General features: G+C 41.1%; 1 protein-coding gene across 10 annotated transcripts in view; it reads left to right on the top strand.

Moving 5' to 3' along the window:
* LOC105835245 (LIM/homeobox protein Lhx5) overlaps nucleotides 1–21,752 on the top strand; it is a 47,291-nt gene extending 25,539 nt beyond the window's left edge. For 6 of the 10 annotated variants that reach the window (XM_036290493.1, XM_036290492.1, XM_036290497.1 and 3 more), the window contains 6 exons: nucleotides 7,777–8,009; nucleotides 12,922–13,149; nucleotides 15,940–16,181; nucleotides 17,165–17,450; nucleotides 17,867–18,055; nucleotides 19,879–21,323. In XM_036290493.1, coding sequence (XP_036146386.1) covers nucleotides 7,777–8,009; nucleotides 12,922–13,149; nucleotides 15,940–16,181; nucleotides 17,165–17,450; nucleotides 17,867–18,055; nucleotides 19,879–20,027 — 1,327 coding nt within the window. In that variant the 3' untranslated portion in view covers nucleotides 20,028–21,323. Of the gene's footprint in view, nucleotides 1–7,776; nucleotides 8,010–12,921; nucleotides 13,150–15,939; nucleotides 16,182–17,164; nucleotides 17,451–17,866; nucleotides 18,056–19,878 lie in introns of all 10 variants that reach the window. The other 4 variants (XM_036290500.1, XM_036290495.1, XM_036290494.1 and 1 more) reach the window with 4 other exon arrangements.
* Nucleotides 21,753–22,682: the final 930 nt, after the last annotated feature.

Raw genomic sequence — 22,682 nt, 5'->3', positions numbered from 1 at the left:
CGAGTTACAGAATCCAGCTACTGCTGTCGTACGTTAGATAGCGTACGTCAAAGGGAGATTAAGGGGAAAGGGTTGGAAGGAAGGGAAAAACGAGGGGGAGGAAAAAAAGAAAATGGAAGGAAGAAAAAACGAGAAATATTGTATCTTGAAATATCGGCGCCCGCGGCGCAGCGCGGCGAAATGTCCCGCGCGTTATGTATGCACTGTTCGTGGACGCGCTTTTATTTCTCTCCGCGCTCTTGTATTTGCAAAAGATTATCCGCGTTGCGTCGTCGCGGCGCTCACCGTTTATTTTCGGTTCCGCGTTGCGTACGAGCCGCTGCCAAGTTAAACCCGGCTTGCTCACGACAGAGCTAATCTTCGCACGGTTGTATCGCGCGAGAAAAAAAAAAGAGAAGAATAAGAGGGACACGATGTATTAGGAAGGCATGAAAGGCATTATGCTTTGGACATTGGGATTTGCTGGGACACTAAGCGGCGTGTCCATTTCTAAACGGTGCATCCTTCTGCTTAGTGAATTCGTCAAATTTCAATGGAGCACTGGCAAGATTTAAAGTGAGAACTTTATAGTAGAGTTCCTATTTTATTTTTCAGCGTGAAAGTGTTTTTTGAATAGACAGTGAATTAGGAGAGAAAGAGAAGGATTGTCTGCATATATTTCTATAATATCTATATTAGGAGTAAAATTTATCACTTATTTGTTACAATAATGACATAACTAATCAAAATACAAAATTTTCAAGTTTAAACGTTTTGAATCATCAAATTTTGTGACCTAACTTTTAAATGTTATTTTGATGTAACGATTTACTAATATTTTCTTCAGAATTCTTTTTACAGCAACTAAGAAAATTATAATCGTTGAGTTATATCGTTATTGTAACAAATGAGTGATAAGTATATTATATTTAAATATTTATTATGTAACACAGAAATCTTTGTCTCTCCCTCTCTCGACATCATACTAAAATAAAAGATGAAAAACAAAAAATAATAAACAAAAGTTTTCATTGTCGATAGCAGATATTTAGCAGATCATTATCAAAATTTTAAATGGCATATTTATATTCAGTGCTTATATTTTGTTACCTAGCTCGATCGTTACGTAAAATGTCATTTTTATCAAGTAAATGAATTTATATAAAAGTCTCTCAGAAGTTAATGTTTCATAAAATTATTGGTCAATTAAATGATACCCTTTAATATCGTTTTCGAGAGCAAAGTGCATCCGTTGGTACCTGCTGCGCCCCTTTCGTGACTCCGATCGAAATAATTCCCCACGTTGCAAGAGAGGCGAATAACAAGGGGGCCCTCTCGAAATCATCCGTCCCAGGATCGTCCATGGCGTGCCCGTGGGACGCGTATACCGTTCGTCCGTTCGTCCGTCCGTCTGCCAGCGATATCACACGGACACACGCGCGTACTCGCTCTCTCGGGTCCGTGGCAAATCGCGTCCCGGATCCACCCCCTTTCTTTTTTCCCGTCCAGGCTCGCCTGTCCTATATTTCTTGCTCCACGCCGGAATTCCAGACGCGGCTCTTTACGCTCTCCTTAAAGGGAGCCTCCCGGTTTGCCCCCTCCCTCCCCTCGCCCCCGCCCGCTACCACCTTTTCCCGCCCCCGGGTTTCGTTCCTCCTCTCGACACGCGTGGGACCACGTAAGCCTTTCTATTAATGATTTTTACGGCCTTCTCTTTTCTGGGACTTTTTTTTTCTTTCTCAACGAAGACCTGTCTTCTCCTGGGAGAGAAAAGAAAGAAGGGGCACAAAGATTCAGTATAGAGATGCTCCCTCGGGGTGCAATGCCAGGCGCAGCTGCACCTGCAGAAGTCGGCACGGTCGCGACTAATTACTATGATCAATTAAATAATCCCTGTAATTAGACCGAGCTGTGGACGTAGTCCATGCAGCGATGGCCGTCATTGTCCTCGTCCTCACCGTTATCCTCGTCGAAAGCACCTCTGAGATCACCTCCGGCGCAGCTTCCGCGATGATAGTTTCGTTGTCCGGACCGTGAGCGTTAATTTGGACAGCTTGATGGATAGTTCGGCGAGAAAAAGCGCGCCGACCGGCTGATTACAGGACGCTCTCGCCGAGCGGCGTCTCGCAATCACGCGATCCGACATCCGAGTTGATCGATAAGGGGCACTCCCTTCTGCCGTGGAAAACTGCCCGTTCTTGTTATCGAACGGGATCGCTATCGATCGGTTCACAGCGAAATGGCTCTAAGATTGTTTTATTTTCACCATATAATATTTTTAAAGACAAACTCCGTTTAAGTAAGGAAACAAAAAAATATTAAAAGTATTTAACATTTGTGACTGTAATTAAATGCTCAAACAATTTTGAACTATAAAATGATTATAGTCACATTTTTTATGTCAACTATATTTAAATTATAATAAATATTGCGTAGTATTGTTTCACTTTTCCTAATTGTCACGGTCAGAATATATAACGTTGCCAAAAGTTCTCCAAGTGCTCAAAGTACATTTTTAATTAAACGATGGAATTTATCGATGAATGGCGCCTGTCGTATACTCGATATCACGATGACTAGTCCGAGCGCGAATGCGAGTCGCGGAACGTATTATGCAACAGTGACGATAATCAACGTACTTTTTGCGTACCGCTGTTTCCTGCAGAAGGATGTGGGCCGTGGAGGCATTTGCGTCGTAAAATTGCATCGCTCGCGTGCGATAACGACAACGCTGTACTTGTACTTATTTGTTTTGCATTTGTTCACACAGCTCGATACAATTTTAAGATAATATCTCCTTTTTTTTTTATTTTATAAGGAGGAAGGGAAAGAGGAAGCATTTTCCTCTCTGCAATTTCTTTTCTTCGTGATTGATATACCCTACGGATAAGGAAGGCGCCAATTAAAGTGACGCTTTTCTCGTCCCACATTTACGTATTCCATTTGTATACACACGTCTTTACGAGAGGTAATCTCGATCAGCGTTCGACTGCGTACTTCTTTTACGAGAGATATCCATCTTGCCCACGAGAGGAGAGAGTTGAAGTGCTCGAGCACGATGGACGACGCGAAGCCCCCGACATAGGCAAGTCGCGGCGCAATACGTGAACACAATGTTGCCGCACGGACACGTGCAGCAACCTTTGATATTCACCGGCCGTGCTCGAGCAACTGGGCTCCACCTAGACAGGAGAAGGAGAGAGCCGTATCTCTTTGAGATATACACGACGCGCATTTTCCGTGCGCGACTTTCTCTCTTTCTCTCTCTTTCTCCTTTCTCTCTCTGTCTTTTTCTTTCTCAGTCTTCTTTTTCGCGCGAGATGCACGTCAACCGCGGGACGTAAAATATTTCAGAGGCGGTTAAAGGCTGCGGTGGGAAACCTCACGGGAACGCTCGCGGTATGCGAAGCGGATTAGAGAAAGAAGCTGCGCGCGTTGCGTCAAGTTCTTGGGTGCGACGAGCGCGATGAATAATTGCCGATCCGTCAATGGCTTCACGCGCATTTGAGAGCTAGCCGTCTGTTAAATGGCGATAGTGTTCGAATTACAGGTTTACGCGAGACACGGCGGCGCGATGATAATTAATATCGAAACGAATCCCGGGAAAACTCATTAGGATCGCACACGTGTGAACGTAACACGTAACGGGGAGAAAAAAAATAGAAAAAAAAAAGAACGAACGAGGGACACGCTCGTGATGAAACGGGTTAATTTTACTATCACAATTCGCCGTTCGTGAAACGTTGTAATAATTAATTCGTTTAGCGATCGTAGTTAAATTTATTGTTTGCATCGTATATAGCGAATTCCCGCCTCTATTAGCTGAAATATTTAATTTCCATTAAAGGCAAATTAGTCGTCTGATACACTTTCGGAGTTCAATATGTCACACGTGATTTTCACATCGCATGTCACTACAACTTGCTGTGTAATGAGTTACACAAACTTTTATCTCCCTTCGCATTCGATCTTTCTCCTTTCCCTACACGAGATGGAATTCTTCTCATTGATTTAGCTTCGTGGGCTATTATGCATACGTTTTTACAGTAATACAATTCTGCGTGAAAATTTACCCACATAATTAATAATTTTTTTTACACTTAGGAAAATTTATTTAAAATTTTTTTTATAGATCGCAAAGTATTAGAATAACAGAATTATTTTAATGTAAAAAAACTATTTCTAAATATCAAATTTCAAACTTTTATCAATGTTTTAATAATGAAAACTGTATTAAACTTGAATTAACGTTTGAGTGAAAATTTACCTAGAGAAATACTTAAACCACGATTTTCGGACGAGTTCGAATATTACAAACAATGCATTCAAGGATTAGAGGTGCGTTGAAAGGTTAACAATTAACGGAGCGGTTTACGGTGATTTACATTAACAATTCATGCGGTTCATGAATTTGTTAATATCGATTAACGACGTTGCCGTCGTCGGTAAATACGGAGCGTTAAATGTAACATCGTCGTACGGCGTGCGTTTTCTGTTCCTTTTTCTTTTTCTTTTTTTTTCTCGTTCTCCCTCGACGGCGGCACGTCGCGAGACGCCCTGCACTTGCATTCCCGTCGGACGTCACGCGTCCACTTGGTAATAAAGCGCGGCGAATTGGGTCGCTTGATACGGCACCCGGCAGCAGTCAATAAGGGGAGATTCCGCGGGATTTATTGTGCGCTCTCTCAAACGCTCGAACGTCGACGCACACCGCGCCTAGGCGACCGTCAGGTACGCCGAGAACAATTAGGCTAACAATGACTCTCAAGCGGCGTCCGGGTCACGGCTCCCCGGCCGGCATTGCGCCGGTTAGCTCCTCCTATTTCTACGTTTACGCTTTACGAGTAGTACGTACTTTTTATGGTCGATTGCGCGATAATAACATTGCTGAATGGAAAATCTAAATTAAAAAAAAAACGCGATTAATATCAGCAATACGCTTGTTTCATATTTGTTCCTTTGTTTCCCTTTTTCAGATGCACTTTGTAAACTAGTAGTTGTGAGAAATTGATAGCGTTGAAATTTCAGTAGCCATTTGTGGAGTAGACATTAAATTACAAAACAAAAGACTGCGTAGATTTAAAGTCACAAATGATAATAAAAAAATTAATTTTTTTACAGATTTTCACAGACAGGAAAACATAATATACAATATAAAAAATAAATTACAATGGTAATAAAAGTGAGAATATGAATAAAACGATTTAAAATAAAATTTTTTAACATTTATATATCGTGAAATATGTAATATTTAATTCTGACGCTTTTCAATCTCAGCTCCTTTGATTGATGCTATTAATGGCATAGATTACAAAGTATCGAAAGCTGTAGGTCGATAAGTATCGCCCTACCGAATTGCTAATAAGCAACCGATTTCGCGATCTCTCCGGCGATCTGCCATCCGTGTTTAACTTGTTTATTGTTGGCGTAACGATAGGATAGGGAGGGGGGATCGATTGAGACGTCCGCTCCTCGGAACACGCCAGCCCTAAGGGCCTCAGCTAATTGCTATAATTAATTGCGTGATTGCTATAGTTAGATCGATCCGGATTGCCAGTTAGAAGAGTGTAGCTTCTGCCATCGTAATGATACAGTCACAAAAAGATACCTATGTTGACGATTGTTCCGGTTCGATTAAAAAACGTATCATTCAGAAAAGTTGTAAAATGTGCCTGTTCTTTCTACTCCTTCTTGTGACCTTATAATTTAATTTTACACACAATATATTTCAATAAACTGACTTGAATTTATTTTTGCAAGTAGCAGTAATTTTTATTCATATTAATTATTAGTTTTACTATCATTTATTAGTCTTATATTATTTATAATAAAATTTGTGGTGGTACAATTTAAGAAATTTAATAAATTCCATTGACTTGATCTTTAAAATCTTTATAATATTATAATTGCAAATATGTATATATATAAGTGTAAAATATTTTACATTTAAATCTTTTTTTATGGAAATATGAAAAATCTGTTAAATTTTTATTTATATTACTCATTTTCATATCTTTGTTAAATTAAATAAAAAAATAAAATACCAATGAAGTTAGGCGACACTGACACACATTCAACAATACTCTCCTAATTCTCCAATTTATTTCTACGATTTTTTTTATTAGTGTCTTTCAATGTTGGTTAATCTTTCATTACAACTTTAATGCAATTTTTTCGGTTTAATAATTTGTACATAATTTTGTAACTCTCCAGAAACTTCTTCGTATAACAGTTATCATAACACTTGTATGATTTAAGTTTTCGATGACGTAACGACGAAGTAGAAGAACGTTTAACGAGAGATCGGTAAGGCGTTTGAAAAAAGGCAAGGCGCTTAACGATTCAGCGAGGAAGAAAAAAAATATCGGGCGGTCCGGCGGTGCGTTTTTACGACACGGTAGGGCCCTGGCTCTTTATGCCGGATCGGAACATTAAACCGCCATCTCTTTAAAAGCGTTGTATTTCTTTCATCGACGTTTGCGGTCCGACTGAGTTACAAACAGAACTTGTAACTTTCACATTCTATGAATGTAGCCGTTCTATACGGTCAACTTGGACAGTCGAAGGCGTTTATCAAGCACGGCGTGTGCCAATTCTTCCCCTTGGACTACGTCAAAATAATTTCGGTGTACAATGCGTCGGAGTTCCGCGGAGCAAATTGCAGATTAAAAAAGATCTCGCCACGTTATTTTCTGAGAGGTCTGTTATCTAGCCGAGAAATATGATCCATGACACCTTATTGGGAAAAATTATCGTGAGCCGCGTCGTACGTGTGATAATAACACGTTACGTGGCGATACTTGTGATTTAATGATTAGAGGTTCGCGTTAACGCGACAAAATTACAACGTCGCGGGATATAGCACGCCTTCGCGAAAAAGAAGAGAAGTGCGGAAAAAATGCGAAATCGGAGGTATACTTGTGATTAACTTCTCTCTCAGCACCTTTCGTGTTTAATACCAATCTTCTTTAACAATCTCATGAGGCGTCCCGCTGAAACTTCGACAAGTTTTAAAGAAAAATTGGAAAATTAAACAGGATTATCCATAGTCTAGCTATAGTTTAAAAATACGGAAATTTTCCTCCCCCGCGGAAATTCCGCCGTCAGATACGAACTCGCAGCTGACACCGGACAAGTGATGTGTCAGCTCACGTTAAGCGCATAATAGGAAAACAATATCAAACATTAGTATCAAATTAAATTCTATTTGACAATCATTGTTTCATAAGCAAGAAATTATATATGAAACAATGATAATCTTTATTATATACAATTTAATCTTCTTTAAAGAATTTGATAATCTAAAAATTGAAAGAGCAGTAATTTATTACTGTTTTAATAATAATATTAACAAATTCTAATTCTTGATCCAAAGATATTGTTATTTTTTATCTGATATTTTTTCTTTTCAATTTGTGAAAATTATTACTGAATAATAAGAATATATTTTTGTTGATAAAACTATACAAAATTTTTTCATGTAAGAAAGAGAAAATTATGTCTACTTAATGCTGTATTCTCTTATTTCAATATTTTGAAAATAAAGATGTTCTCTAAACAACGATATTTTTTTCTGTGTGCACGTTTATTTTTAACGTGCGTTATTAGTCTAGATTTGCAATTCAATATAGAATTGTTGATATATCGTTATTTATATTTAAATTTTAAAAGAATTAAACTTTTTTCTCAAGGATACTTATATCTTCTTATGCAAATGCAAGTCCTTTAATACCCACGCCTTCATTATCAGCTCTTTTATCGACGCACTAGCGATAAATCTGTATTATGTTCTTCTAGGCGGTACGGCACCAAGTGCGGCGGCTGTCTCCAAGGGATAAACCCGCAGGACCTTGTGAGGAAAGCGAGAGACAAGGTTTTCCACCTGAATTGCTTCACCTGCCTGGTGTGTCGGAAGCAGATGAGCACTGGCGAGGAGCTCTACGTCCTGGACGACAACAAGTTCGTTTGCAAGCAAGACTACCTGTCGGGCAAACCGCTGCCGGATACGCATCACGTGCACGGTCACCACGGTGAGGCGCCAAAATTACCCCGTTCTTTTCTTTGTCATTATCTTCACCTCGCATTACAATATTATCTTGACGCGATCATAATATTATCATTCCTTTGAACATATTTAAATCTTGCATCAAAAAGGCAACGAAACGTTTGCATAATAAATTCGTGTATAATTCGCAGGAGATTAAATTGCAGCGATGTAAAATAATTAGATTCTTTTGTAATCGATAGCAGAGTTAATAAATAAATTCTGCGATCGAAACAGCAAATAGAATCGAGAAAGTAAAGTTAGTCCATGAAGGGGAGAGGAACTTGAAAGTATCTTCAGTTTGTCTGTGTACACTGTTCGCCCCGTTTATAGATCGATTTGTCGTGGGATTTAAATTTAAGCGATATCCAGAGAAAATCCACGTGTCCGTCTGTACTCTTATCTATTGCTAATCGATATTGAGACTAATCTCACGCTGCTTAATTTGATAATGGTCGATAATATGATTGTGATATTTTAGGAATTGTTCAGCTCTTATGTATATAAAAAAGCTGGACAAAATTTTATACTACTTATTTTATTTATTTGTTAAGTTAGAAATGTGTATACGATCACATACGCAGATTAAGAAGTTATAAGATCTAGCAAATAAAAAAAATAGAGTATTTTTAACAAGATTTTAAAGAGAATGTTAAAAAATATCCCATTTTTCGATTTGCTACATGAAAGAAATAATTTTGTTAAAGTACCTAAAACTTTAGCTAGAGAGAGATTGGTAAATAATTTTATTAAAATATTAAAATAATCATAAATATAAGACATTCAAATTGATCGCTCAAAATTTTGTATATTATTGCTCATGATTTTTTGACATTCTTCATAATTATTTTGGTCCAACAAAATTGTTTTCTGTAATCAGCTAAATTTTTAGGTATTTTAATAAAATTATTCTTTCTTGTTCTTTAACCCTTTAACAAAATCTAGTATTTCTTGTATCGAGTATGGACATTATTGAGATGACTAAATATTTACTTTAGATTTATACTATGTGCTTTAATAAATCTGATCAAAAAGTTACTTGACATTGTAAAAATTATAAAGACAATTAGCTGGCACGCTATAATTATTACTGTCAAAGTTTTGCTATTCCGTTCGAGTCGGCAAAATCTTTATCTCTCTTAATAAAATATCTTAATATAAAATCGAGTTAGGAAAGCGAATATTTTAGAAATGCCGACGTATTAAAGGTCCATTAAAGTTTCGGTCTTCAGCGGCGCGGCCTAAATACGTCGCGCGAGCCCCGCTACGTCGACGCGACTTCGACGTGGCACGTGGCTGTCAGCGGCACGCGGCGATCGATCGCGGCTCGAAAATTCGCACGAAATCGCGCGTTTGGCACACGCTCGGCTTGGTGCGCAAACAAAGTCAACGCACAATCGCCTTTCATTATATCGATCGCTTCATGCCGCTGTCACTGGAACGCGGCCGGGGCCGCTGTCCCGAGAGGGGTAGGGCGTATTATCGCGACAGCTCCTCCTCGCACTCGACCCCCTTGTCTTCCCCGTCCGATCTCGCGCGTTTTACGATCGCCTCCGTCGTTTCCGTTCCCGCCGCCGATAAATAATTTTATCCGCCGCTCGCGAGAAAGAGAGGCCGCCGTAAATTATCGCGCGGCCCGCCGGCTCGTCGATTCCGAAGCCGAGAAGCAGTCCGACCCGATCTCTCGACGTTTCGCCGGAGTTATCGGATGCCGATTGAAGCAGAATAGCCGCGCGTGTTGCGAAACTGTACGGTCTTTCACTGAAATAAAGATAATGAAAAAAAAATTATCAAAAATATCGGTATTTGTTGTACGCGCGGTCAATATCCGATGAACACGCGGCATCGATATCCCTTTAAATTCGAGCATTCCTACACAAAGACCGGCGGGACCCATTTCTCGAGTGGCTCAGAATTTCGGGATTTATTTTTTCGAGCGGCGAGGTCGAGGGGGTCACAGTTCAACGCGCACGCCGCCACGGATTTCACGGAGTCAGGATCAGCTTAAAAAAAAAAGGGAGGGATCGGCGGCGCGGCAGGACGGGAGAGAGAGAAGGGGGGGAGGGAGGCGTAGCGGGACCGAGCGGAGAGGGCAGGTTTTTCACGGGAGTTTCTACCCCGAATAAGAGACAGAGAGAAAGCGGCAAGCTGTGAAAACAGCGTGGCCGCGTATGCCACCGTGAACCACCGGCCGAGAAGGGAGACGGAGAGAAACGGAAACGAGGGCGCGAGAGAGACGGCGGGCCCGGCTCGGTTTCACGAGGGCCCCACTCGTATATAAGCTGTGAAACGAAAACCGAAAGGTCGTTAGGCAGGGGGCGAACCTTTTGTCGTTGCCGTTGCCGACGTAGCCGAAACCGCAAAACGCACCGACAACCCGTTTTCTTCTCTCTCTCTCTCTCTCTCTCTCGTCGCCTTTTTCTCCCCGACGATCTCGGGAGGCCCGTTGTCCGCTCGCCGTACGTGAGACAATGTCGTGGGACAGCCGCCGAGCGCGGGAGAGCGCCGCGAAATGATTTACGCCTCGGCCGCGACCGATTCGGCCCGTCGCGCTGCGCCGGATTCGCTGTCGATGAGTTTCGCGCGAAGGGTTTCGTCGTCATCGCCGTCGACGTTGTTGTCGGCGGTGGCGGCGGCAGCGGCGTCACGAGGGACCCCGGGACGCATACCTGCGGATGCAGGAACGAATCCCGTTAAGCCGCGTCAAATGTCAACGTCGAGAAGCCGCCTTCGCGGAAGGATTCTATCATTTTTCGTGGGCGGTTCTGACGCGCGCCTTTATAGCCAGATTTCGCGGAAGAGGATTAGCCATCGGAAACGGGAATAGAGAAAAAGAAGCGGCACGGTAGAGAATAAAGTATTTATCTTTCTAAGTAAAATGTGTATTATTTATACAAATAATAATACAAACAAAATGATACACCGCTGAAAAGTAAAAGTAAAATAAGAAAGCGTTCTTCTCAAGTAATCTATGCGAGTTTATTTAATTTGAGAACAGTCACCTGGAATTTTTTTTTACGTCCCAGTGCAGGAAAAATAAAGTTTACGTCACAGCAAATTTCTTTACCGAAGATTTCATATGTTCGTAGCATCGAATTGTTGAAACTAACTGGAGTTGTAAAAAATCTCATGCAAAAGTAAAAAAAAAATAGAGTGACTATTCCCAGGTTAAATACGTAGATCCGCATTTGATCGAGTTGTGTGCATTAAGCTATTATAAAAAGCCTACCTGTTCTTTACGCGCACCATCGATTTTTTACCAACGTTCCTTCAACTACTGATTACCGATAACTGACGGGAACAATAGAGGCGAGTATGCAGGCGCTGCTCGAAATCTTCATCGCGTGGAGAACGCATTCGACGCGCAACTGGGGGCAGAATGTTGACGCGAGCCTTCAGGATGATTTCGGGCCGATGATTAAGCGACATGACCGCCTTGATGCCCGACACTTTTTCAACATTAATCTCTGCCATCCGCTTGGCCATTTGCCGGTTGTCGAATCCGCAGCCATCGTTCTCCCGCTCGGCGGCGCGCGAGACAAGGGAGAGCACGGTAATTATGCTCGTAGGAGACGATTAATATCCGGAGACACCATTTTTTCGGCGGTTCCCGGTCGTAAAATATATTGCGCCGGGAGTATTTTGTGCGCAACGCCGCCATTAAATCTGGAAGGCAAAGGCCGACTTTTAAAAGCGCTACTTGCCGCCTGCAGCCACGTACTTGCGTACAGTGCGGCAATCGGAGTAGCCGCACTGATTAAATTACGTCGGAAAAGAAGTACATTAATTGTTGGAATGTGTTTCTCAAGGTTTTCGAATGCAGCGTTAATTTTTATCGTGACATTATTAGGCATTCTTCTTGTTCACGAATTGCAATTATTATCTCTTGATAAATCTAGGACAATTGTATTAACACGTGCAAATAACTCATTTTTAATTACGTTACACGTAAATGTCAATATTGATCATGATATCGATTCTTCTTTGAACATTCATAGAGATTCCTCACCGTCGGCAAACGTAATATATCTTTTTCAGGCTCCAGCAGAGCATTAATTAAAAATTACTTAAATCAAGCTGTTTGAATATTAATAATATCCATACTCATACAATCTGTAATTTATTTCTGCATGTTTATTAAAAATTTAATTGCTGATTTCGAATAATTTTGCAATTGCACAGAAACGATAAAAAGCAACTTTTTGATTAGCAAATAAAATTGAAAATACATTTTCTTCGACCGTCTCACAATTTAACTTCTAATACAATAACATAATGTACTGTTAAATTCCTCATTGTTTATTAAACTGTTAAATATGTCATTTAACTAAAACAATGAGATTAAACTATTTAACTCTAGAATTATTAAATTTGGCTCAAATTACTTTATTATTTATTTATTAGGAGTATACAGCATTATTAATATAGTATTTATTTATTTTAAAACTAGACAATTTAATTACAAAACTGTTGATTAGATGAGATTGTTTTTTTAACTACATGGAAATAATAAATTGTTATTTAATTACACAAAAAATTAGTTTAAATTTGATTCTTTAATATTTAACAGTGCATGCAACTTTATTATTGTTTGAAGTATCTTGTTGACGATTAAGACATCTCGTTAATTTCTGTGCAAATGAGCGAATCACGACGATACGCATAAGAAAAAAAAGATTAGTTACAGCAGCACGAATTTGTATATGTGGTATTTAAATTTCAGTTGTATACAACTACAATTTAGCCACCCTACACAGATTCCTGATGCTGCAGCTACCTATAACTAATCTTTTTCTTCCGTGCATGTAAATGCGCTGTTGCGATCGTTATTTTCGAAATCGGCAGTTCGTTGGTCGATGTTATTAAAAAGGCCGGTGTCTCGCGTCGTTCACGAGCAGAACCGTCCAACCTGTCGGCAGGCGGAGACTCGTTGATGGGCTCGGGATCGGAAGACGAGGACGAAGACGGTAGTGCCCACCATCACCATCACGATCCAGCCGTTCGCGGTGCTCATCTCGGTTCCCACAATATTGGTCCGGGTGGTACTGGCGACCAGACCGTCGGCCACGGCGGCGAACTACCTCTCGGTAGCGACCCCTGCAAGCAGGAAGACTCCGAGGATCAAGGTAAGTCCTGGCTCACTTGCTGAAGACAAAACAATGAAATAACGGCGGCGACGATAGGGTAGACAAAGAAGTTTCTCTCTCGCGTAATTCCCTCTTGGAAAAAGTATTATTCATGAGAATTATCTCGGTAGAATTGTGCGCGCGTAATGTGTGTATAAAGATTCTCGTATTAAGTTAAATCGATTATTCCGATGAGTGAGAAACTTGTTGGATTATAAATTCTATTACTTTGATAAAATAAAATTCTATTAGTGTTTTTTGAAAAAAAAAAAAACCGACTTTGATAGGTGCTGGTAAATATTTCCTTGTGAGTTACTTTACGGTCCTCCCTAATCTTTTTAAACGCATTTGCAAGCAATATATGTAAGCGATATAAATTATTTTCTGGTGGAGTGGAGATACATATTTTTAGGAGATACATATAGACAGTTTTATGCAGCGCAAACTGCCTCTGAATAAAACGAGAAAATATCTTTATTATACTAAACACGAAAGACGAAAGATAAATCTCGCGAAAAGAAAACTAGCGAAGGATCGTAATATAAACGAAAGTCAATATCGCGCGACCAAGCGAAAAGGCCAAAGTGCACGCGTGAAATATCTAAGCTGTCATCTCGATTACAGTGATTAGACATTCCGCATGTATTACGTATGTGCGCTCACATATCAGCGAATTGCAAACGAACGAGGACTATATTCACACGCGCCATAAGTGACCCCACAGTAACCCCGCGAAACTCGATCAAGAGTAATCGATTAGCGGCTTGATCGGGCCACCCTTTGAGCTCGGCGTCGTCCTTGGAGATCCCGTGAGCACGAGTTCGCGGCGTCGCGACGACGTCACGAATCGCTGAGGGCGTCGCTAGGAGCAGTCTCGAGCCATTATACCGCTGCTCCTGCTCTTTTATCGCGCACACAACAATCGGTCCTTTAGCCATACACCACCTAGCCTCACCCTCGCACGGGTTTCATACAACCAGCACAAGCTCCTCGTTGCCCACCAACCGGGGAGGAACGGAGGGAGGGAGCGGACGTCTTCACGAGGGGTGGCCCCCGGTTGTGCGGTGTGACACTGTCCAAACATTTTCTTTGTCCCGCGGTTAAGACCTTACCCGGTATACATATATACGTATAGTGTATATAGATTACCATGGAGAGTCGGGGACTTATATATATATATACATATATACACGCGTGCGTGTGCGTGCGTGCGTGTATGGTGGCACTGCGCGATGTGCACGCGTATATATGGCGGGGTACGGCTTTCAGCGTGCGCGCGCGGCAGCAGCCACGATAATCCGATGGGGGTTTCGCATCGCTTCCGGGGGATTGGCTCCGATTGTTGTTACCTCGATCCGGCCGATGAAGATACCGGGATACACGGGGTGTCCCAGACCTACCGCGTGGCTTCTCTCAGCCATGATTACCTAGACGAATCTATGGTCGATTATCCCTTCACGCGCGTTTGTCGAAAAGCCATCGTTTGCACCAAGTCCCTCGAAACGTCCATTGATTTTCAACAATTTTGATTTCTCAACTTCGGATAAAAATTTAGTAATTTACGAATTATGTACAAGATAAAAATTATTCCCTAAAAAATGGGCAATATCGTCGCGTGTTGTTGAAATTTGTTAAGATTTTCTTACGTCAAAGACAAGACAATTGTCTCGCTATTGAGATAGACGTTGCCTTTATGGTACTCATGGAGACACCCGGTAGGTGCGTGTACACGCGATAGATTTCTGATTCTCCCGATCGACAACGCGTTTTTTTGAAATTTAACCTCAGCAACGCTGCGGTACGAGAGATCGCAACTCGACGGGCGTCGCTTAGAAACTCCCGTAACGCAATGATGACTCGTGTCTGAGGATGACAAGTCATTTCTGGGTTACCGACGAGTCACGCGTCAACGGATACGCATAGTTCGGGATTAAGAAACCGACTATATCCCTCGGCCATCGACGACTGGGTAATAACAAACGTGCGGTGTAACGCTGAAAATATTGTGTCAGCCTTTTTTTTCCCGGACGCTGATACCTTTACAGCTTGTCTCAATAAATCGTGTACGAATGACAGCCTCGTCTCTCTCTGTTAAAAATTGAGGGTTTGAGGATACAAATTTAAAACCATTATTTCAATCTGGATGAAATTTAGAAATCTAGCGATTATCGACTTATTTTTACCATTTAATTTATTTTACAGAAAAACTTAATTATATATTTATATTATATAGTTGAAGTTATATTTTAAAAAAGATTATTCTTTGCGTATTCGGAAGAACGGTTTTACGCTGTAATATCTAAAAATTAGGCTCTATGTATATAGATAAAAATTTGAAAATAATTTTGCTGAACCATCAAAATAATTACGTGGAATGCTCTACGGAAATGATGAGCATGGCTGAAAAAGGTTTTGACAGTCTGACAACCAATTTGAATCCTGCACAATTATTTTTATGGTCCAACATTATTTTTTAATCTAGCTAAATTTTTAGAACTTTATACTTCACCATTCTTTTTGTATTTTTGTTAATGTTGACTACCAGCATAATTCGATCCGGAATATTTATAAAACAGAAAACGAGTCATGTCAGAAAAGACACATCTTTAGCTTCTCGAGAATTAGATTCCCCCGTCATTGTATTTAAAGCGAACAGACATGAAACTTGCTATCGTGAAAGACACGAACTTCTCGCAGCGACCAATTTCGCTGGCAGCCGAGTCTGTCGCGAGATAGGCTCTGGGTGATCATACGATTGTGACGCGGCAACTCGGCTTCGATCGGTTAAAGGTTCCCTAGACGGCGATCCCGAGACGAGGGACAGCCAGACGGAGAACAAGAGCCCGGACGGCGGCGCCGGCGGTGGCAGCGGCGACGGCGGCGCCGGCTCGAAGCGACGCGGCCCACGGACCACCATAAAGGCGAAACAATTGGAGATCCTGAAGACGGCCTTCTCGTCGACCCCGAAGCCCACCAGACACATCAGGGAGCAGTTGGCGAAAGAGACTGGCTTGCCCATGAGAGTCATACAGGTGGAAAACTTTTCTTGTTTACTCTATTTATATATTATAATATCTACTTATTTTTTTTAGCGAAAAGTTTCTTCGTTGAAACTATCATTTAGTTAAATATCTTGATAATGGTTGGATGATAATTTTAAATAACTCTGCGTCTTGTTACAACCTAATGAAGAAAATGATTTTATATTACACATAGACACGAAATCTTGCAAAATCTTTAATCAAGTGTTAGAACCGATATTTGAATAATAATAAATAATTATAATAATTTAATATTACAATGAGAATAATAATTCACTTTCTCTCTCTCTCTCTCTCTCTCTCTCTCTCTCTCTCTCTCTCTCTCTCTCTCTCTCTCTCTCTCTCAGTTTTTGTTATGAGGTTTACTATTCAAGCATTAACTTCTCCAGCTTATGAAAAGAATGATTTGCATTACCGCTCTTACGCACCTGGCATTTAAATTTACTATTAAGAGCGATACAACGTTTAGAAATCCTTCGGCATCGCAAACAAGTCGAAAAAAAACCATCTCGACAAACCATTTGTCGAAGAATAATTCACTCAACACGACATCTTATTATGTACTACGATAATAATTTCGCGACACATTGCCGCGGTTAATTCACGATGTATAACCGATAAAAAATTGTTTACCACGTTTTCTCGTGTTCTAGAATGCAAAAGAAGAAAAAAAAATGAAATGGAATGGCCTAAGTATATCACGCAGTTTAAAATCCACATTCTTTCAGAATACTACCATCATAATTTAATATAGTAGTGACGAAATGTAAGAAACGATAGAGGGAATGAATAAAGGGGTGCGCGATGTTTTCTTACAATTTTCGAAAATCTATTATATTAATACCTATTCTTAGAGTAATTTATAGTTGTAAGACGACCGTGTGCAAAATGGAAGGCAGGCGGAGGAGAAGAAGGAGATTATCGTTAAATAATTCAGCGATTAAAGAAGCGGTCTGCCCGCTCGCTGGTTTCAGGTCTGGTTCCAAAACAAGAGGAGCAAGGAGCGCAGGTTGAAGCAGCTGACGTCGATGGGCAGGAACCCCTTCTTCGGGGGCTCGCGCAAGATGCGCGGGTTTCCGCTGAACCTGAATCCGGGCGCCCTCGGTGGCGAGGACGGACCGCCGCCCGGTTTCCCGTACTTCGGCCCGGACAAGTTCGAATTCGGCTACGGCGGCCCGGTGGCCTTTCATCACGAGTTCTTCGGCGGGCATCCGCCCCCGCATCCGCATGGACCGCATTTTGCCGGTACGGGAAATCCAGGTGAATCTTCTGCCATCACGAATCAATATCGTTGTCGTTATTATGGGCGCCTTTTGACTATATTTAAAGTAAAATAGATTTCAGTTTTGTACGTTTGAAACGCGGATAGAAAATATTCCTATGGAAGGCTCTCTCGTGGCGCAAATTTTTAACCGACCTTTTATATCCTTTTACTTGCAATCGAATTTATATTTCCACATAAAATCCTACTATTTTATTAATGGACTTTTGACTTGATATAAAAACTTAAAGTAAAAAACAGCCGATCTTTACCGAAAGTCGGGGCCCGGAGAGCCTAGTCCCGGAATCTCGCGTAATTATAATAAACCTCGAATCAAGTAGGTAGGCCCCCGCGATAATTATGACAGCCGGTTTCGGAGATGGCCGAGCGGATACGAGATCCCCTCTGAGAGCAGTACGTAATCTGTTTCTGACAGGTCTGGACCCGGCCAGTTTAGCGGGCATGGCAGCCGCAGTGGCGGTGGCAGGGGAATACCCACCTCCAGGCGCGGGGGGCGGCCCTCCGGAATTTCTCACGGGGCCCCCCGGGCAGGGGCCCCCTGCGCCCACCGGCGGCAGTCCCGGAGAGTTCCTGGCACCTTCAGGTAAGAGGGAAAGATCCTCTCTGTAGCCATTACCACCGAAAATCGACCGAATCGCGATCGCCGATCTACCTCGGGTCTGCCCGCGAGCGGAACTTTATGTTTACGCTCGCGCCGATTTATTAACGTTATTTTCGCATATGCGGCGGCAACCATTAACTCGCGAGCGCTTGAAGGAGATCGGCCTGCTTCTCGCACCGAAGGATAATATTCCGAGTCATCTCTTTACAGACATAAACTTTTTTTTTTTTAAATTGAAATTGGACTTTAATATCTTAACATATTAGTTTGTTTTCCATTCAGTTTTATTTTGACGTCTGTTTTAATTTTTTTTTTCAACCTGATTTTCGGTAGTACGCACAAATCAATGGCCGGGAAAGAGAGATTATATAACGTATACTGCAAACGTTTCGTGACGATTATTCGTGACGATTTATTATACACATTTCCGTTACATCAAACATGCCGTGTCGTGTTAATTAGGAGCGCTTTAGGTTCGCGGTATCGAATCGAAACTGTTTCACGCCATTCAACATTTCACGTTGAAATGAAAATTATACGTTGCTGTTAACCTTTCGCACGCGGTATCATTTTTATCGTGCGGCATCGCCGCGCTATTATTCGCACACCGTTGCGATGTTATTTCGTGCACGAAAGACGCGCGAGGGATTTCTAGCCGGTTAGGATTTTCTGCAACAAAGTATACAGCAGCGTGAATGTCATTTCCTTCTGAGCCTGTCGTACGGATAATTGAGATCTGGCAATCACCTGGCGTGACCTTTCGCGATACGTCTAGTACTGAAATTCACGTTTTCCAACGCGCGTTAGATACGCATATGCGTCTTATCTGGCTGTCACCGGCGTATCAATCAAGTCACACACACGCGTGTTATTAATTTGTTGAGGAAAGTGCAGTTTAGCGATAGTCGCATTAATAACCATGGTTACTTATAAAGCAACGCGTTTTACGTGGCTTCTGGCAGTCTGAACCCAAGTTTGAGAATTTCGCAACACGGACATTTTTATCGTACTTGTTAAAATATATAGCAGTACATTTTACATTATATTATACATATGTATAAATATTAGTAATAATATTCGAGCCTCAAAATTATCGATTGATTTAGGACACATTGCATCAGATTACAAATATCCTTCTGCTTACAACTACCTTGACATACGAATTTTCAGACTTATAACCGCCATGCTATTGGTTAAAAATAAATTAGTAGAGTATAATGAAGTTTATTATATATTTTTTAATAATAAAATAATTATTTTGTTGAATATATTGAAATAATGTTCTATTTATAATATAAATGCTATTCAGTTTATGGTCCGAAAAAATACTCCATAACACTATCGCAAGTAGAGGGATATCTGTATTTTGAATGCATGTCGAGTTTTCTAGATATTTAAGGTTTTCAAGAATCTCAAGATATTCAAGATATTATCTTCCGTTTTCAAATTTGAAACGATCCATATCTATTCTATTTGAGTTACTTAAAAACTTTTTATCGCTACTTAGAGTTAATCGAGACCTTCATCTGCTGCTTCGTGCGGCGGATGTACATGTAAGACAAAAAGAAAAGTCGGTGACAGTTGGAGGGCAGTTGGTGAGTTTTTATTTAAAAGGTGCAACAACAACGAAATACACAAAGCATAGCGCGGCTATCGGAGATCGCGTTAATATTTATAAACCGCCGGCGGCGGATTGTCTCGCTGACTTTCACGGGACTTCCGGCCGCCGGCTGAGTCCGTCGCATCGCGTTGCGGGATTTAAATCTTAATTGGCATCGACGCCGTGCGCGTTCGCTTGTTCCCAGGTGGAGGGCAGGGTAATCCGAGCGGCGGTGGCGGCGGCGGCGGCGGGAACGGCGGTGGTCCGGGCGGCGGCGGCGGCGGTGGTGGCGGGGTCGCGGGCGGCGGGTTCCTGGAGCCGCACCAGATGCAGAGCGAAGGGCTCGCCTGGTAGTACGAGTTTTAATTATCGTCCCTTTTATGATAATAACAATTCCGCCCGCGCGCCCGGAATCGAAACGGATCGCGAGAGTGCGCCCACGAAGCGCGAGAGCGAGGAACTGGCGACGGCGACGGCGACGGCGGCGGCGGCGGCTGCGGCGATTTCGAATCCGGAGGACGACGGAAGGTTCGGCGCTTCGTTGCTTTCCTTCCCATCCCCGGTTGTTTCCGTTTCTTTTCGTCCCTGTCCCTTCCATTCTTTCCGTTTCGTATTGCGATCGCGATTGCGAGTCACCGTGAAATATCGACTCGCATTTATGTAAGATAAAGACACGAAGAGCGTCTGTCCGTGAGCGCCTCGATTCACAGTTATCGGCGCTTATTATCCCTATTGATTACGCACCTCGGCGCCGCGACGCCGACGTTACTATTTTCATTATTATTATTAATATTATTAATTATTGATTATTATTATTATTGTGTATAAAATTCGAAGAGGTCCCTATCGTGTAATATTGTATCCTTCCCTGTTGATTATTATTTCTTTTCTCGACGTTACTTTGGAGACACCCTGTAGATATCTGCTGTTGTACACCGTTGATAAAGACACGCGTACACCGGTCGCTAAACACGTACACACATTAACACGCAACGTCACACGTGCATACGAACAGATACACGGATACATGTATCCATCACACTTGGAGAGACACGCTGTACTAATATTATCATTAAAGTATAAATATAAATAGGAAACGTGTAATTTGTATCTGTTAAGAGCGGCGAGATCGATGTAAATACACACGAGGAACACGCAGAAAACACACTCTATTCTCTCTCTTTGCTAAAATGCGCGCGTGCCGATTTGCGCTGAGAGACGGTTGGCTTACTCCACGAACCGGAAGTTAATATATATATATATATATATATATATATATATATATATATATATATGTGTATGTATGTATGTATGTATGTGTGTAATGTGACACAACACACCGAGTAAGGCAAATCGGGAAAGAGATGCGCTGCCGCGACGCATAACGCGATTATAAATACTATTATAATAAACCACCTCGTATTTCCGTATCCGGAGCTGTGCATTTCATTTCCTTCTGACCGTCGTGTGACGCTTTTCCTTAGGTTGGGCGAGTGACGTTGTGTAGAAGGACGGAGGAGAATCTCTGGTTGCTTGCTTGTGGAGATTAACAATTTGATACCTCGTGTAAGCATACAACTTTTCATTTATTTCGTAACAACAGTTCATCCGGTTATTGAAGTTTCTGCAATCACAAATTACGAAAAAAAATTATAAAATCTTGAAATATTAAATTTGCGTAGATATTGTTTCCGAGCAACCAATTGATTTTTACACCGAAAAATTGTATTCTCAACTTAAAAATTTCCCTCTTACACAGAGAGAAAGTTTTCTTTAAATTTAATAAACCGTTTTATTCGACTATTTCAAAGCATATACTTCTTCGTTTTTAATAAATTTTATTAAATCTAAAGAAATCTGCTTCAAATTTATTAAAACCAAAGAAATATATGCTTTGGAATAGTCGAACAAAACTATATTTATTAAATCTAAAGAAATTTTTCTCTCTGTGTACATTTATAGTAGCTTTTTCTAAAATAGACATCAAAAGTAGAATCATTCTAAAAGATAGATTAGTAGCAAATAGTCTTTTATCATTTTTATAAACGTATATAAGTAAGATGATAGATTTTTATAGGATCGTGAAGAAAGAGATTAAATATAAAAACAAAATAATAAATATCTTAAGGTATCGCGATGTTAGATTTTGACCATCAAATACTGCACTGCACCAAGTTAAATTATAACGATATAATTGTTACAAACACAAAGTGTAGTATGGTGTGCATAGTCCAGAAGTAACCATTGTCTAGAAATTTGTTATAGATTTTAGAAGAATAAGAGGGTTTATATACTCTGCAAACTCCACAATGCTTAATGGATGAACGTATATTTTTCTATTCTAAAATATACTATAGAACTAAGAAATATTCTTTCTAACAAATGGGAGATTGCAAAGTATATAGCTCTCTTATTTTAAGAATACACATTTTTCGGTGTACGAAAATATTGTTCGCAGCGTAATCACAAATTATTCGCAAGATTTAATAGGTTTAATCTTCTTTGTTTAAGATCTGTTACACCGGTAACAGTTAATCTTGATCGCAGTCGATCAAGATTGGCGACGTTACTGGTGCGACCGATCTTTCGATTTATGCTAATTAGGAAAACATATATGTGTAACAGCGATCAGATATAAATAATGGTAGACAGTCGCAAGAAACCGCCCGATGACGGAAGTTACGAGGTAAGTGACCATTTATGTTTTTTTATTAACCGCGCGTGTGTGTCACCGTCTTCGATTTCCGTGCGCATTATCGCCGCTGACAGACGTCGTTCGACGTGTCACTGTCGTCACGACGATTTCAGTAGCATATTATCCTAATGAGCCGCGACGCGATACTAGTGTCGCGGATTCGATACACGTATCGGGAAGAATTGAGAAAGTCGCCGAGGACAGTTTATCATACCTGTTAGTAGCGCGCGGCGTCAGATCGCGCTTCTCTAGCGAGACAAAGAAATTATTGGTTGTCACGTGGCGAAAATGATCGTAGGTATCAAGTAGCGAGG

This window comes from Monomorium pharaonis, chromosome 8 (assembly GCF_013373865.1).
Source record: "Monomorium pharaonis isolate MP-MQ-018 chromosome 8, ASM1337386v2, whole genome shotgun sequence".
In the NCBI taxonomy this organism is placed as follows: domain Eukaryota; kingdom Metazoa; phylum Arthropoda; class Insecta; order Hymenoptera; family Formicidae; genus Monomorium; species Monomorium pharaonis.
The sequence above is the reverse complement of the archived record's forward strand: the minus strand, read 5'-3'. Positions and strand labels throughout refer to the sequence as shown.